The following is an 18675-nucleotide window of genomic DNA, read 5'->3' as shown; positions in this document are numbered from 1 at the left end:
CCTGGTATCTCTGTGAGATCTGTCATGTAAACAAGCAGTAAAGCCAGTCATAAAAATAACTTATAGACTATCAGCTGTGACTTTAAGTGCTGTTTCCAGCTTTTCCTTATAAAGCTAAAACAAAACAAATAACCCCTTCTATAAATACATATTCCACACTTGTAACACATACAAAAGCAACAAATTTAATGAGTTCTATTTCTGAAGAAGTTTTTGATTTGTTTTTCCTTCCTTTTCTGCTTTCTTCTTTCTTTAGGATTCTATCCACCAACTAAGTGTTCAAAAGCTCAATAATTCATTCAGGACTGGAGGACAAGTGAACTTGTGTTGAGTTCAACTCCAAACAGCATTTGCTAACAGAAACATCAACAGGAAAACAGAGATGGCTGAAATGAGAACTGAGATAACAGTGTAGTATTTGTGAACATACCAGATTTTCATGGGCACATATAATAGGTCAACATAATTTCTGGTCCTGAGAGCACCTCTACCTGTGCTTTAATAAAAATATGTGAAAACTTACAACAAAGACACTTCATACCTTCTGTGATTCAGTCCTTGTCAACATCACAAAGTAAGTAGTGGAAAAAGCTGTGACTTGTAAATATCATGTACCTTTACATTCTGACCTGGAGATATTCACAAGGCAGATAAGCAAGGGGCAAGGGTACATAAATGTCAGGAGTGCTATTATAGAAAATCATAGCAGATTCACTTTCCTGGTAAGGTGTTATCTCAGTCAATGGGAATTCAGCAGATAAATTGCAATTTTATAGCAACTGTGATACATGTCACCATGAAATCTCAGTGGTTCTCTCCAGAGAGTTAGCATCTCTCCAAAAGAGGTATAGATCATTCTCTTGATATAAGCACAAAATCAATGGGGTTGGTGGTATACTTATGCACTGGGAGAAAAATACACTGTGAATGTCCTTATCCAGGACTTACAAGTCCAGGGAATATTGACTTCTTTGTTTTAATAGATGGTATTTTTTTTCCACTGTCATTCTCCAAAGCCACCCCTTCTCACAGCAAGACCTCAGGCTAATTCTCTTCACAGGGAAGTGTTTCCCACTCCTCTAAACGTTTGCCACCAGCTTTGCTAACTGGTAAAGCAAAGCACTATTTGGCTACTATTCATTTCAGTCAATAGATGTGAAGGAAAAATCTCCCAAAGGAAGAAGAGGGTTGAAAATTTTCTGTCTTTATGATTAATGAGATTTCTTGAGGGGAAAGCCTGGATCATTCACACTTTAACACTACAGCAATCCAGGGGAATGGATACTAATATGAGCAGACTCCTATTGGGTAGTCCAGGCTGACCATGGACTATGATGGCATCTGCTGATGGTACTGATGGAGCTGGAATAAAATGCTCAAAGGCTTAATTTAGACTTAATTTAGCTGAGGTAACATAAGAAACAAGGCTTCCAGTAACAAACTGGTTAGTAAAGAGGGCCCATGAACTGACATCTGTGTCTAGAAGATGGTTGGAAGACTGAATAAAATTTACTCTATCACAGATGACATTTCCCCTCAGGCTCAACACTCCTCCTTCCTGTATTGAGCTAATACCTATTAGCACTGCTGTATTATCAAAACAGAAATGAGTCCTTGTAATGAGACTAGCAGAGAGGGAAAGCACCGACATGTAAAGGACCTGCGTGGGGGGTGTTTTCCTGCAGAGGGCATATTATATCCATCACAATGTTACACTATTAGCTTCAATACTTAACTGCTCAATTTAAATGACAACGGTTGACCTGACAAAGGGCTTTCACTGGAAGGAAGGCTTTGCTCACTGCCTTCAAACGCCTACTTCTGATGCCTTTAGGAAGTCTTTACAGGGTCGCAGGCTGTAGCTGACTCAGGACTGTGGGAAGCTGTTGATTTGCTTGAAGCATAGGAGGGAATAACCAGATAATTAGCAAAATTTTCTTTCTCTATGCAGTATGAAGGAATAAGCAGTTTTCAATGAGGGCTCAACACTTTCTCTGGGTACACTTTTCAGGAATTCTGAAATCAAGTAGTAGCAATACGCATTTTATCTAGTGTATTTTTTCTGTATTTGAAAAACCTACGGGAAAATTTCCAATGCAAAATTGCATGAATTCTCCTTGTTATCTACTCAAGGTATTCTGATCATGATTATTATCAGGTTTTGGGACCACCAGATCCCAGAGTTATCAGTTAAATTGCTATATTTTAGGTATCAGAGTCCATCTTAAAATGGACAAAAATAATAGCAGAAAGGTCTTATTTTAGTGATTTAGAAAACATGAAAATAAATAAGTTCAAGCAGAGAAGAACAGCCTAAATAAACAGTTTAGGACATACACAAGTCATCCTCTATTAAAATCCATTTGGAGGGAAACACCTATACCTACGCGCTTTTTTACTCTGCTCCACAGAACTCCAGTGCTTAGTGGGATAAGGTGAGCATGCATACTCCATGAATAACGTATACTGTACTCTGGTAGCATCATACTGACACATGAGAACAGTTCCCATTGCCTAATTACCTTTAGATCATGGTTTATTGCCCCCTAACAAAAGAATACATTTAATTCTGAACAATTCTCTCTGCTGAAAGCTTCAATACATATTTTTCCCTATCTTAGGATTGTTTTACTGTCTGGAGCCAGTCCATTCCCTCATCCATATAACAATGAGATTTTACAGTGCAGTCAGTTTCATGCATCACTTCACTGCTGTGACTAAAATGTAACTGAGCCTTGGTGTGATTGGTGTGAAATCCAACTGCTTTACTTGTCAAGGACTGAAACCACTGGATTCCTTAATTTAAAACTAGAACTAAAAGATTCTTTAGACTGGATGCAAATAACTTTCAAGTATTATTACAGAATGTCTGCATCAGAGATTTAACTTAAAGGTAAGGCAGACATAAAGAGATGCATCGAAGCACTAAGATCATAGAATACCAGAATCATAGAATCAACTGGGTTGGAAGGGACCTCCAAGATCATCAAGTCCAACCCTTGACCCACTACCATCGTGGTTACTAGACCATGGCACTAAGTGCCACATGCAGTCTCATCTTAAAAACCTCCAGGGACGGAGAACCCACCACTTCCCTGGGCAGCCCATTCCAATGCCTGATTACCCACTCTGTAAAGAATTTCTTCCTAATATCCAACCTAAACCCCCCCGGCACAGCTTAAGACCATGCCCTCTTGTCTTACTGATAGCTGCCTGGGAGAAGAGATCAACTCCCACCTGGCTACAACCTCCTTTCAGGGAGTTGTAGAGAGTGATGAGGTCTCCCCTGAGCCTCCTCTTCTCCAGGTTGAACAGTCCCAGCTCCCTCAGCCTCTCCTCACAGGACTTGTGCTCAAGTCCCTTCACCAGCCTCATTGCTCTTCTCTGGACCTGCTCCAGCACCTCAATATCCTTCCTGAACTGAGGGGCCCAGAGCTGGACAACAGTACTCCAGGTGTGGCTTCACCAGTGCTGAGTACAGGGGAAGAATCACTTCCCTGGATCTGCTGGCCACACCATTCCTGATCCAGGCCAGGATACCATTGGCCTTCTTGGCCACCTGGGCACACTGCTGGCTCATATTCATCTTCCCGTCAATCCAAACTCCCAGGTCTCTCTTTGTCTGGCTGCTCTCCAGCCACTCTGTCCCCAGCCTGCAGTGCTGCAGGGAGTTGTTCTGGCCAAAGGGCAGAACCCAGCACTTGGCCTTGTTGAACCTCATCCTGTTGGAATCAGCTCAACTCTCCAGTCTGTCCAGGTCCCTCTGCAGAGCCCTCCTGCCTTCCAGCTGATTGACACCCCCCCCCAGCTTGGTGTCACCTGCAAATTTGCTAATAGTGGACTCAACCCCCTCATCTAGATCATCAGTAAAGATATTAAACAGAACTGGGCCCAACAATGATCCCTGGGGGACACCACTAGTGACCGGCCATCAACTGGATGCAGCACCGTTCCCCATCACTCTCTGGGCCTGGCCCTCCAGTCAGTTCCTGACCCAGCACAGAGTGTCCCTGTCCAAGCCGTTGGCTGCCAGCTTTTTCAGGAGAATGCTGTGTGAGACAGTGTCAAAGGCTTTGCTGAAGTCCAGGTAGACACATTCACAGCCTTCCCCTCATCCACCAGGCGGGTCACCTGGTCATAAAAGGAGATCAGGTTGGTCAGACAGGACCTACCCTTCCTAAACCCGTGTTGACTGGGTCTGATCCCATGTCTCTCCTGTAGGTGCTGTGTGATTGCACTTAGGATGATCTGCTCCATAACCTTGCCAGGCACTGAGGTCAGGCTGACAGGCCTGTAGTTTCCTGGGTCCTCCTTCTGGCCCTTTTTGTGGATCGGTGTGACATTCGCCAACTTCCAATCATCTGGGACCTCCCCAGTGAGACAGGACTGTTGGTAGATGACGGACAGCGGCTTGGTGACCTCTTCTGCCAGCTCCCTCATCATCCTTGGGTGGACCCCATCTGGTCCCATAGACTTGTGAGGATCCAATAAAGAATGGAGGTTTCCTTTGCCCCTCCTTTTGCTATTACTGTATCTTGATGTATCTTGTATCAAGGTGGATACTTGAGGCCCTGTGTTTGCCCCTCCTTCCCTTTAAATCCTATGCTTAAAACCATCCTCATTTCACATAGCTCTTGGGCATGTGTTTACTTTGAAATATTGATCTTAATCAGAGGTGAGCACTGGAATCAGAGACTGCAGTTAATACCATGTTTTATTCAGAAAAAGACAGGCCTTAAAGATTGAGGAGAAAAGCTATGCTGCTGGTCACTGATTAATTTTAAGAAGACAAGAGGTCTGTTAGGGTTGCTTTTAACACTTTATCTGTTCGACATTCACATATGGTCCTAACATTGTTATATCTGCACATTTTACACTTTTTTTCATGCATCAGTCACAGAGCAGAGCTGAGGTGTAAGAGATGGTAGTCACCTTGTTATGGTATTCCTATAACACATGTCAAGGCCATCTACAAGTAAAGTGAGGAGGATTTGGGCAGGTGCAGACTAGTCAATCTCATCTCAGCCCATGGTAAAATTAAGGGGTAAATCCTCCTTGGAAGCAATGCCCAGGCAGATGAAAGACAAGAGGGTGACTGGGAACATCCAGAATAGATTTACCAAGAGAAAATTGTCATGGATCATCTTGAGAGTTTGCTGAGACAACTGTCTTGCTGGATGAGGCAAAAGCAGCAGAGGTGTCTGCTGTTTTTTTCACAGTGATCCATAGAATATTTGCAGCCAAACTGCTAAGATCTAATGGTTTACAAAATCAGTAGATATCTGGAGCATCCAAGAGACTTGAGCAAAATGGTCAGCAATTCCAAGTACAACTGCTGGTTGATTACTATGTATGTTCCCCAGGGGATAATGCTGGAGTCAATACTTCTAAATATCTTTGCTAACTCTCTACACAATCCATCCACATGCTGCAAGAATGCCTTTCAGAAGGATCTCAGCATGTTGGAGAAACGTGCTGGTAAGAACATCATAAGATTCAGTGATTACAAATGGAAATTCTTGCACCTGACATGGATAACCCTATCCATTGATCCAGACTGGGGACACATGGACTAAGCTGAAGCTTTGCAGAAAAAGCCTTGGTATCTGGTTAGACAGCAAGTTGAATATGAGTCAGCTGTTTGCCTTGCAGGACCAGGCTCCACACTAAACTGCATTAGGAAGAATGTAGTAGGATGCTGAGGGAGATGGATATTCCCATTCATTCTGCTCTTGTGAACCTGCATCTGAAGTACTGTGTCCCATTTTGAGCCCACTCCAGCAGAAGGATGAACAAACTAGGAGTTCGGTGAAGGATGACCATGATGGTTAAGGTGCTGGTCCAAAACAGCCAGTGAGGCTGAGGAAAGGAGATTCTTTAGTCTGGAATAAATACTAAAGAGGGTTCTAATGATTATATCTAGTTATTTAAAAGGGGCTACAGGGAGGATGGAGCCAGGTACTTTTTGGATGTTCACAGCAAAAACAAAAGTGAAAAAAATCTCGAGTTGCAGCAAGGGATATTTGAGTTCTATAAAAGAGTAAGCACCATGAAGGTAGTCAAACACTGGGACAAGTTATCCAAAAGCTTGAGGAATCATTCTAGTTGGAAACATTAAAAACTTAACTAGAGAACTTCAAAGATAGTCTTGCAGTGGGCAGAGGTTTGGATGAGAATGCCCTTTTAACCAAAATTATTCTATTATCTATTAATATCAACCTATGATTGATATTAAACTGCCATGGTGGTTTGTGTCTGCTTTCCTTCCTGAAAAGGTATTGACATCACTATCTATACGGACAGATAAAGTTTAAAAATTTGATCTTTTTGTCTGTTGTGATAGCAATGTGGATGTGTGAAACCAGATTTCAGCATGACACTCACCAAAATATGCTGTTGACAGGTGATGTCAACCTGTATGTTGACAAGATGTTGAAATACCTAACTCTCACTGAAGGGATTTGTATTATACAATGAACAGGTGGAGAGATTTCCCAGAACAGGTGGAGAAATTTCCTAGCCACTGACTATCCTCCCCTGGATATCAAGCATAAATCTACATCTCCTTGGGCCTCCTCCCAAAGGTATGTAAACAAGTGCCAATTCTGTCAACATTTCTAGCTCTTGTGTTCTTTTTGGCAACTAAAAAGATGTAATCATGAAAGGGGACTGTACTTGTTAGCTTGCCCCTGTTCATATTTCGTGCATCAGCAAGGGATGGAATTGCAGTGTGTCTGGAGTATCGTGTGTCAAGTGGGAATCCAGAGCTCAGTTATAGTTTGACTCTCATCCTTTTTCATGTGTGGTTTAGAGTTCATAACAAAGGTTATTGTGCTACAGTTTTAATTTTGACTCTTGGCTTTAAAAAAAATTCCTCCTATAGAGAATGGAATTTCTCAGAGACCTATAAGTGTATTGAATCCTTTCTCCCTAGCATTCATGCTTCACTAGCATAAAGGTGTGTGTCAGGATTGTGTCAGATAGACTTAGAGGCACTGTACAAGCAAAGACATTCAGAGCAGTGCTGTAGCTGAGTGAAGGTATGGTGTGGTTAAACTTGAGTTGGCAAGTACACAAATAAGCTGAAGACGGACATTTTACAAGGGCATATAGTGACAGGACAAGGGGAAATGGCTTCATACCGAAAGAGGATAGGTTTAGATTAGATATTAGGAAGAAATTAAATTCTTTACTGTGAGGATAGTGAGGCACTGGAACAGGTTGCTCAGAGAAGCTGTGGATGCCACATCCCTTGAGGTGTTCAAGGGTTGGATGGGGTCTTGAGCAACTTGGTCTGGTAGAAGGTGTCTCTGCCCATGAGGGGCATTGGAAGTAGATGATCTTTAAGGTCCCTTCCAACAGAAACCATTCTATGATTCTATCATCTCAACAATGTAACAATGAATATTGAGATTATCAACATAGTAATATCCTCAGAAGTGTGTAGATATATATATATATAAAATATATATACACTATATATATAAAGTATATGTATACCATATATATATGTATATATATACATTATACCAAATGGAATATTATTTCCCAGTTGCATCTTCTACTGGTTAAATAATCTAAATGCACCGACACTGATTAAATTATTCTTCTCCATACCAAATATCGACCAAATCCTGTAGCTTTTAGATTTCAACACTTATGGCTTATGGTTTTGACTATTCCACTGCACATGCTTAATGATACCACAATAATCAATTTGTTAAATATACCTGGAAAGTTTGGGAGCTATTCAAGTCTTTCTTGTGGGAGCTGGGGAAAAGATGTTTCAATTTGCATTTACTACAGAATTGCAACACCAAGACAAACTTCCTCAATACGGTAACTGTTATTTCAGAGGAATGAGAGATCAGAATTTCAGGGGGCTTATAAATGCTTGCGTGAAACAATATATATACATAGGTACCCAATATATAGGCCTATTATGGACTGGTAAACCAATAATCAGCTGTTCTATGGGTCAAGTAGCAAAAGCAGGCCAAACCATTTGACATAGCTTCATTGAAATCAATAGAATTGAGCAGCTTAATCCAGTAATAAATAATATGCTACAAGTTACACTAACATTTTAAAAAAAGATTTAGTAAGAAAAGCTTTCACTGCAGTGACTGACAATGACCAACAATTGTGCCACATAACACATGAGGGAAAATCTCATTTTTCACAGAGGCTGCAGATCTGAATTAGATCTAAAATGAGTGAATGTGTGCAGTTTGCATGCAACAGACAACTTAATTCCCATCTGAAGAAGAGTGGGAGAAATATTCTGGTTTTTAAGCACAGGGAATACTCTAAATTAGCAGCTGTTTGAGAAGGTATTCCATCTACTTGGAATATTCACATTTACCATGAATGAGCGAGCATTTGTGACACCTGCACTCCCTGTCTGGTGAACTGAAACTTGCTGGCAGCCATCCCAGAACCTTTCAAGGAAGAGTATATGGACATTTGCAGTGATTTACTGGCCACTGTTTGCAACCCCCTGAGAAATTACATTCCTGAGTTAAAATTCTAGCTTCTTGTTAGACCACTGTAAGTAGTGACAATTCAGAACTATTGTTAAGGACATGGTGAAACTTGCCTGATGTTGGTAACCTGTTTGGCAATGGATAGCAGAAAACATTCCATGAAAACCTGTGGTGTCACCTCACTGTTCTTCCAGACCAGTGTTCTGCCACCAAGTGTTTATTTATTTAACTGGTAAAGCCATCACTGCAGACAGATATTATTGCAAGAGTGTCCCACCTGATTAAGTTCCTCTGATAGCCAAAGGCTTCTTGCATACTATTTCCAAAAAAAAAAAATGAGCTCAGAGGCATGTGTAGTCTTAATTACCAGAATGTATCTATCTACATGTGTTCCTGCTTCCTAGGTTTATTTATGGGAAAACAAAACAAAACAAAACAAAACAACCCATTCTTTTCTAAAGATGGCCACTTTCTTTAGGTACCATCTCCATGACATTTGGATTTACTTTTATGATGAGAAACTGTGAACTTGTTCTTTTTCCTTTCTTTCTTCATTTGTACACAAACCATTTCACAGGCAGTGGTCTTTTTTTAATTATAAAGCTTTTTTCAATGGGAGGTAAAACATTAGAAAGAACAAACAAAGACAAATGCAGACAACAACGTGGGAAAAGTTAAATAACATTTGATAGTTAGAAATGTTTACAACAGTATACTCTTAGAAGCTCTTCTAATATTATTAAACAGATAAATTGATGCTTTCAAAACTTTACACTAGGATGCAGAGGCTTCCTTCAAACATGTCTTAGCACTCCTTATGACTCTCTAAAAAAATAGAAACTTATTTGTCAAGAAGTTCAACACAATAGCAGAGCATGGCTGTTTATGTTTTTACATCTACCTGTGTCCTTGACAAGAGCAGTATTAAATAGCCCAATATCCAGTGATATCTTTTTACAGATGTTTAATATTTGTAATAATCAAATTACTATGACACTGAAGTCAACACATATTGCAGGAATGCAAAAGGAATAATTTAAAAAGATGTACTTTGTTTGCTATGTCCTGCCTTTTCTCTTAAGAGTCTAGGACGAGCACAAGGCTGAATATTCATGCTTTCAATTTCTAAAATGCAGCAATTGATAGCAAACCTTTTTGATTATATTTACAGCTGCAGAGGTTATTTGAAACATCTATCAAATTTTCATGTAGGTGTACACCATAGTTTATAGCTTATATAAGGCCCCTCACTTAAGGATTGTGAAAATGTGAATGTATGTCTTCCCCTTTTTTTATTGTCCTTTTCTGCCAGTTTGGGTTTCACTGCAATTTCATACTCAGCCTTTACTGGAGTGGTTAACAGCAAACCTCACTGAACATATATAGGATTAAATTTCAAACTTCATTTGGTTATTAGTGAGACACACCTGATACCAATATCTCACTTCAACCATGTAAATAGAAAGAAAGGTACTTAACTAATTAGAATTGCATCAGTATTGTAGAGGTTTGAGATCAGATTTTGTAGATTGAATGGAGTTATCATATATTTGGATTTAATCCACAACTTTAAGGTACTTGAAAGAGGTATCCAGGGAGGGATCAATTTGCACATGTATATATTGATGTTTACAAATACACAGAGTCATAGGATCCTCAAGGCTGGAAAAGAACTCCAGCATCATAAATTCAACTATAAACCCAGCACTGCCATAATCACCATTAAAATATATCCCCAAATGCAACATCCACACACTTTTTGAACACTTCCAGGGATGATGACTCCACCACTTCCCTGGGCCACGTGTTCCAATGTCTAACCACCTTTTCTGTGAAAATTTTTGTCCTAATTTCCTGTCTAAATCTCCTGTGGTGCAGCTTGAGGCCATTTCTTCTTGTCCTGTCACTTGTAACCTGTGAGAAGAGACTGACCCCCACTTCACTACAACCTCCTTTCAGGTAGTTGTAGTGCCATTCTCTGGACTTGCTCCAGCACCTCAATGTCTTTCTTGTAGTGCGGGGCCCAGAACTGAACGCAGGATTCGAGGTGCAGCCTCACCAGTGCTGAGTACAGGGGAATGATCACTGCCCTGGTCCTGCTGGCCACACTACTGCTGATACAGGCCAGGATGCCATTGGCTTTCTTGTCACCTGGGCACACTGCTGGCTCATGTTCAGCTACTGTTGACCAACAGTCCCAGGTCCTTTTCCACTGGGCAACTTTCCAGTCACTCTTCTCCCAGCCTGTAGCACTGCATGAGGTTGTCGCGACTGAAGTGCAGGACCCGGCATTTGGCCTTGTCGAACCTCATACAATTGGTTGTAGCCCAATGATCCAGCAACGATAGGAAGGAGCAAAGAAGATGGAGCCAGAGTCTACTTTGAAAGGACAAGAGGTTTTGGACTCAAATTTTAACATAGGAAAATCTATTCAAATGTTGAAAATAACAATTTTATTTTTTTTTTTTAATTTTGTTCACAGGGTGGTCCGGAGACATTGTGCAGCCTTCATTCTTGGAGGTATTCAAAACCTGACTTGACATGGTCATGAGCAACCTTGTATTGATGACCCTGCCTTGAGTACTGAGGTTGAACTAAACAAATTCTTGACGGGCCTTCCCACTTCATCTATTCCCTGATTCTGTGAGATTTCATTTTATTCTTAAATACTATCCTCTTATTTGCTTGACCTTGACACTTAAATTTGGAAATTATTAATTGCCAAATTAAGAAAATATACCATTTAAATGTAATTTACTACATGTTCCTGTAATCAGAATTACTATTTAGAAACAATGCCTCAAGCTCAATTTTGTGCCATGATTTGGTCTGGGCAGAAAGTTGGATAGGGGTGAAATTAATAGTGATTAATTTATACCATTTATACGGCATGTTCTGAAAATGCTGTGAAAGAAAGGCAGAGATTACATCAAATAGTTCTTACCTGCCTCAGGGCTGTTCTAACTTAGGATTAAAAATAAAACCCAGGCTGAAAGCAGAAACAGATAGGTATCTGAAATAAATGATGATATAATCTATTGCTCTCTTTGCTGCAAGGTTATCCCAGTGCCTATCAACATTCCTCAGAGATCCACAGTGTCTGTGTTTAAAAGCCACCAAGTATTTCTAACTGAAAGACTTGTTAAAACTATTCCCTACTCTTGACATCATCCAAGAACAGGCCTTTAATCTTGTCAGAAGTTTATGCCTAAATAAAAATTTTTAACTAAAATTTTAAAGGATTTGATTGCGGTGAGGTACTTTTGTCCTGCTAACAGTCAGAGAATTTGGCCTTTAGCTTGAAGACAAAAGGAAAATTGTTATAAAACTTTTCTTCCTTTTCCTGTAACCAAACCAACACCACCAAAAAAAATCAAGTATATTAAAATATAAATCAAGTATATTAAAATAATAATTGGAACATTAATTTGTTTACAGTGGTGGTCTGCTATGCAAGAAGCTGAATTATATTTGTACTAAGTGGAAAAACTTTCATGCATCTGAATTTTCTGAGCAGTACCAGATCAGATTGATATCTCTAGACTACATCAATAAAACACAAAGTCCTATTTTATATTTATGTGGTCATTTAAATATATGGGATAATAGGCCAAATATGATCTGAGAGTGAAATGAAATCTGGAGAGCAGAACCAGTACAGGGTCCAGGTTTCTAATCGGCTTCTATTAAAATCAGAACAGGCCCTTGATTTCTTTTTTATATGGTGCCAAATCCAGCCTGGGAACAAGGGACAATACAGATCATTTTCCACAGACCCTCACAGAGATCAAACCACTCTCTAAAGTAATGCACTGGAACTTAAGTGAAGTTTTTAACAAACACGGGCTGTTGTGGTTGCCTGAAATTTCTGACATGCCAAAAGGGAGCAAAGTAAAGGGGATCACATTCACTGGATATCTGCTCAGGCTGTTATCACAGATTCCTTTGAGGTGCTGAGCCCAGAAACAGAGAAGGTCAATGTATCTTGGAAACTGTAAGCCAGTACTGTATCTTCTAATACACTGTACATGCCTGAGGTCATCCTCCTCAAGGACAACAGCCATGGGACAGCCCACATTTGTCTCTTACTCTCCAAGTCAAGGTGGCCACATGAATGGTAGGCAGCTTCTCCAGATCCTGGTTCATGCCCAGCAATGACCAGGCTGACAATTTAGCAATATGGTGACTGGATTTCAGGGCCTGGGAACACTCCTTGACGCTATTTTCCATAATACAGATGCAGTCTATATATCTCTTTTATGATCAAAGCTTCATCATTTTGATAGCAAGTAAGTTACAAATATAGAACTACAATTCTCTCTCTATCCTTAGCATATGCTTAATGTATGTGAGAATGGGATTTGAGACATAAATAAATGCTAGATTGCACACAATTGGAACTGTGATTTGGGCATTATAAAGTTATAAAGAAGAATGCATATGAGTACACAACTTGAAAATGGAAGACAATATTAACAGGAGAAATCAAATGAAATACTTCAGATCTTCTGTGAAAACTACAGTGATTGTCATCTTGGAGAACCCTAACAGACCTCCTAGATCTATATTGCACCACATGAAGGGCAATTTCATCAGGCCCTTCAGTGTATGGTTACCCCAGAGCACGACTGTCTCTTCTCAATAGTGTTTCTTTATCACTATGGGTTTGTACTGCTAGCTTAACGTCCCTTTGCTTTACCATTTGCTGGATGATTTGAACTAACAGAAGGAAACAAGAAACATAACCCAGAAATGTGTGCTTTGCTCAGTTATAGACAAGGACGTTAAACCATAATAATGCTCCCCGCCAACAGTGAGATGTTCACATTCTGAAAAAAACAGCTGCATATACAGGTGTCTGCACCAGATGCTTCCCTAAGCACAATGTGATAAAAGTGATTATTCCTCACTCAACAGAGAACAGTCCCTAAGCAGGGTATTTAAAGAAGAGTGATAACGCAGGTAATTAGGAGCCCCATGCTTTACACACAAAGCAATTTTAAGAGGGTGAAGCTGAGAACCATCTGTCTTTATATGTGGGCCTATGTTTTATCTGTGAATTCATCATAATGATGAGCAGTTTTCAGTCTGATTTCTCAAGCAAGATTCTACCTAGAAATTGTTTAAGGATAAATAACTTCTCCCTAGTTGTAATAGGTGGTACCTTGCCCTGCGACTCCAATGGGAACATGGGCATCAGAATGTAATACCTAGCCAATGGACATTTCTATAAGGAGTGAAGGAATACCCTGGTCTTGCCTCAAAGTATGTATATAATGACTTTTCCTACCTTTGGACTTCCTGTCATGGTAGCTCCTGCCTCGATAATGGTGGCCACTGTCTGTGTATAGATTCTCAAGATCTTCTTGCCAGGAGTCCGGGTTAAAATGTTTCAGCAGATCCTCCACCGTGTCGAATGCAGCAATGGTTTGATCCAGTGCTTCTGCCGTGAGCGTAGCATCAGTCACTGATGGAGAGGGATAGGATACCCCCTAAGAGTGACATATATCTCAGTGCACTTTGAATAAGTTACAACACCACTTAAAACAAATGAAAACAGTTGCTGAGAAACTTGTCTCATTATTGAGTGAAACAGCTACTTCGGGCCATCTTTTGAAGTCTTTACCTGGGCCAGGTTTTGTTATACCTGTGTTTTCTTTTTGTAAGGAGAAGAGACACCAAGGAACTCCCAAACAAATCCCAGAGGAGATTCAGGGAGCAAAAGCACTGCCACTGGTGGGCTGTCAGCATTTACATCCACTTGTCAAAGGGGATGATGGTTTGCACATTTACAAAAGCGTAATGAAAATGTCTTTTGAAACCACTGTTATGGCCATGGACATAGAATGGAGAGGCCAGCTTTGTCAGTTATTTGATAAGAGGCAGATCAGAAACCACAGCAGAGAAAGACAAAGACAATAAGTCCACTGGACTATCTTTCTCTGGTCAACTTGGGCAACAAATTTGGCTTGGTTGAAGACTTGAAAAAATGACCCTTTATTCCCTAAAATTAAATGTATTTCAATACACCAACTGACATTTTTTACCAAAAAATACAACTTACTAATCAAACAGAAAAAATATGATACTTTGATCTTAGGGGTGCTGGTGGATAAGAGGCCTGACATGAGTTGGTAACATGTGTTTGCAGCCCCAAAAGCCGATTGTATCCCGGGCTGCATCAAAAGCAGCGTGGCAGCAGGGTGAGGGGGAAACCTGCCCCTCTACTCCACTCTCGTGAGGCTCCACCTAGAATACTGCATCCAGCTCTAGAGTCCCTAGCATCAAGGAAGGGCATCAACCAGTTGGAGCAAGTTCAGAGGAGAGCTACCAAGATGATTAAAGGGATGGAGGAAAGGCTAAGAGAACTGGAATTGTTCAGCCATGAGAAGGCATCAGGGTGACCTAATTTTGGTCTTCCAATACCTGAAGGGACCTTACAGGAAAGACAGAGAGAGATTTTTTACAAGGGCATGTAGTGATAGGACAAGGGGGAATGGCTTAAAATAAAAGAGGGGAGGTTTAGGTTAGATATTAAAAAGAAATTCTTTACTGTGAGGGTGGTGAGACACCGGAACGGGTTACTGAGAGAGGCTGTGGATGCCCCATCTCTGACAGTGTTCACTGTTAAGTGGAGGGAGCTGTGAGCAAGCTGGTCTAGTGGAAGGCATCCCTGCACACAGCTGAGGTGGAACGAGATGATCTTTAAGGTCCCTTCCAACCCAAGTTATTCTATGCTTCTATGTTCTCAGCAATGTAACAATGGATGTTTGGATTGCCAACATATTAATATCCTCACAATTGTATCAAATAATATTATTTCCCATCAGTAAGGGCCAAGCACCATTCTCTGAGTGTTCCCACTGAACCTGTGGTACAACTTAACTTTGAGAGAAAGATTGTAGCAATTTCAGTTTTCCAGGAGAGGACTTCAAACATTTTTAAAAATCATTATTTAGAATTACAATATCCACTATCCCAACATCACTTTTTCCCTAGTCCAAGCACAAAGTCAAATAGTATGCAAATATTATGTAAAATATTTGCAAGAAAAACTATTAAAGCAGATGTCTTACTTTTTGAAGGACCACAATCAAAATACATTATTTTGTCCAAGAAGAAGTATAGTAAAGCACGAGAGTTGTTTGGTCTTACATGTTAAAACATTGGGGGAAAAACCCTAGAAAACTCTTGTCTTATGAAAACACAGCTCTGAAGTAACGCAGCAGAAATATGCTATTTAAAATTAATGGCTTCCCAAAATATTTTTTTTGCCTCATATCCTAGTTAAGTTAAACTATTAATCTTTGTGATTAACTTCACTCAGTTGGGTAGTAATGGAAAGGTCAACTCATTTGAGTAAATTCACTCATTTTTTTGCAGGACTGTGTCCTTCAATTCCTATTATAATAATTTTAAAGTATATATGTCTTTTAAAATAAAACAGTTGTCTCTAATGGTAAGATATATCACAAAATTAACAATCTTTGATATTTTACTGCATTTATTTGCTGAAAGTATGGACAGTCCAAATTATTAAAAACCAGAAAGAGAAGAAATAGAAAACATAACAATAGTGCAGTCAAGAAAGCACAGCTGCGCTTTACTGCTTACGACCAACAACCCAAGAAGTTTCAGAGGGCCCACTTGTGACTGCAATGCCTCTCTAGTGCCATGCTAAGTAAGACACAGTGCAGATGCCTGTAAAAATTCATGTCCCCTAAAAGGGAAGACATACCTCAAAGCCTCTCTCCTGACTTCTAAGTGGCTTGGAATAGAGACCGCCAGAGAGATGGAAGTCCCAGGAGCTGAAAAGCTCCAGTTGAAAAGCTCACCAGCAAAGTGAATACAGCATTGTTATCTAAAGCAGTGTTGCAGGAGAGACTATGCAGTGGCCAGCATCATGCAGTGTGCTAACACAGCCTTTTGGGCTACAAAAGGAAAAGGCATCCAAATGCTTTCTTACTAAGAGGAACTCGGTGGGGCTAATGGTAGCCCAACAGGGAAACATCAGACCCTGATTGCCTTTCAAAAGCGAGGGAGATGGTACAAGGAGACTGAAGAAACAGCACATAAAAATCAGGCCACAGGTCTGTGGCTTACTCAATGCAAGAGATTTTTTTTTCGCATGTTCAACTATACATTTCATTACAGAAATGCAGGTCAGTGAATGTGCAAGGCATTTCAAACTGAGACAGCTTTTCTTTTCATATAAAAGCTCCTACTCAAGAGATTTGTGCAACTTAGTTCAAACATAGAGGAAAGCTTAACGTTTTCTCAGTGACAGCCAAATAAAGAGGAATTATTTCAACAGCTCAGATAGCCTCCTGACACCATGTGACAGGCCCAAAAGCAACTTCAAAGCTGCCAACACAACTGCCTTTTTTTTTTTGTTCTGCCAAGAATGAGGTGCTGGCTTTAGGAGAGTTTGTGCTCATTGTAATCTGTCTTCTGATACTGCATCCAAAGAGGGAGCAAGAAGAAGAGTGAAATGCAAGAAGCAATGAAGAGCAAAGATTTACCACATTTTGTATCTGTTTTGCATTTCTTAAAAGCACTGAATACATTTTTAATTTAATGGAACACAAAGGTATCTTTTTTTTTGTCAGTGCTCTTGCCCCTAATTTCTATTCCCCCATTCTTTTCTCTTTCCTATCTCTATTGTGAACCTGACAGACAGTCCAATGTGCATCACAGTTTTTTTGTTGGACATAAAATTACTTCAGAAATAATGGAAACTAAACTAATAAGGAGTGATTTTGTTTCCTTTTTATTTTTTTTTCTGGGTTTCCCATGATGGGTTAAAGGCAGAAGTATTTGTTTCAGCTTTCTGAGGAAAAAAAACAAACCAAAAACCAAACAAAACATACCTCTGTAATATGATCTCCAACATGGAATTTGCTCACTCTGAAATTTTCATTCTAAGAGTTGTAATGTGTCTAGATCCTAAAATGAGTCCTTGAGTTGCTTGTGGGTTGGAGAGAGCAATCTTTGAGCATCAGCAGAATTGTATGTCATCAAGACTTACAGGTCTGAGTTTGTCTTTCTGCTCCTCAAGACCAGAGTAGAACCCCTGAATCTTTCTCTCCTGAAGAACTTGGGTGTTCTCAGACTTTTTCCTTGTGTGAAAAATTGCTCAATCTCCCTACCTTATTTTCCCTGAGGATAAAAAGGACTTGCAGGTGCAACACACATCCAAGTTGAAGAAAATACGTTTTATGAGATAGGGAATGGTGCGGGAAAACCAGTAAAACTGAGGTTCTGCTTCTAGTTGAGCTGTAGGTTTCCAGGTGACCTTGGGCATCAGCTTGCTACCTGTAACATTTGTACTGAATTTCCCTACCTGTAACATGGTAACAATTTTTCAGAAAAAAAGATGTGGAAGATAAACTTAATTTTTCAGTATGAAAAGGATACTGGATTTTGGTTTGGTATATCGTGCATTTTATGATGTTAAGGATGTAAACTAACATGGCGTATACCATATCATTGATCTCATTTTCATAGTCATCTGCTGAGGGAGCCCTAGGCTTACATTTTCAAACATCAGCCTACCATATTTTTAAACAAAATATTCCATCATATAGATTTTTTTTTCCCCAAGCCCATAATAGAATGAAAAATGAGTTTATGTCTTTCAGTGAAACTGTTTTACCATCTCCTGCTTGGCACATCTAGTAGATCTCAGCCCTGCTAACATTACTCCTCAAGACTTTCAGCACAATTAGTTCCAGGCAATCAATGCATCGTATCATGAAGGACAAGTTTCATTTGCAAACTCAAGGGTAAACATAAGTAAGACTAGCTTAACAGCTTCTAATTTTGGCAGTACAGAATTTTCTCTCTACTCACTGCCTAGATTGGACACTGGTCGGTAGAATTTGCCTATATTTTATTTACTGCTCCTTCACTGACTACTTCTGGCAGCTATTGTAACAAAGGTGCTATCATTAAGCTCTCTTCCATGAATGCTCCAAACATTGGTCTCAAATCTGCTTTTAGCGTTTATCCCTACCTCGTGTTTTAAGAGGAGTTAACAAGAGCTGTGACATGGTGCTGCCTAGGCAGCAGAGCACACAGAAGAGGACTGGCTGTATTATGAATTCTGATGCTACACTGCTGTTCCCAGGTGTTGGGAAAGAGAGGACAGATTTTTTGTCAATGACACAAATCAAATGCAATGAAGAGA

General features: G+C 40.0%; 1 protein-coding gene across 6 annotated transcripts in view; it reads right to left on the bottom strand.

The window, feature by feature from the left end:
- The window catches only part of PDGFD (platelet derived growth factor D), a 149342-nt gene that overhangs the window by 13319 nt on the left and 117348 nt on the right, over positions 1-18675 (bottom strand). For all 6 annotated transcript variants that reach the window (XM_032680863.1, XM_032680865.1, XM_032680864.1 and 3 more), the window contains one exon: positions 13777-13978. In XM_032680863.1, coding sequence (XP_032536754.1) covers positions 13777-13978 — 202 coding nt within the window. The remainder of the gene's footprint in view (positions 1-13776; positions 13979-18675) is intronic.

The sequence above is a fragment of the Chiroxiphia lanceolata genome, chromosome 2 (genome assembly GCF_009829145.1).
Source record: "Chiroxiphia lanceolata isolate bChiLan1 chromosome 2, bChiLan1.pri, whole genome shotgun sequence".
In the NCBI taxonomy this organism is placed as follows: Eukaryota; Metazoa; Chordata; class Aves; order Passeriformes; family Pipridae; genus Chiroxiphia; species Chiroxiphia lanceolata.
Note: the sequence above shows the minus strand (reverse complement) of the source record. Positions and strands in the feature narration are given on the sequence as shown.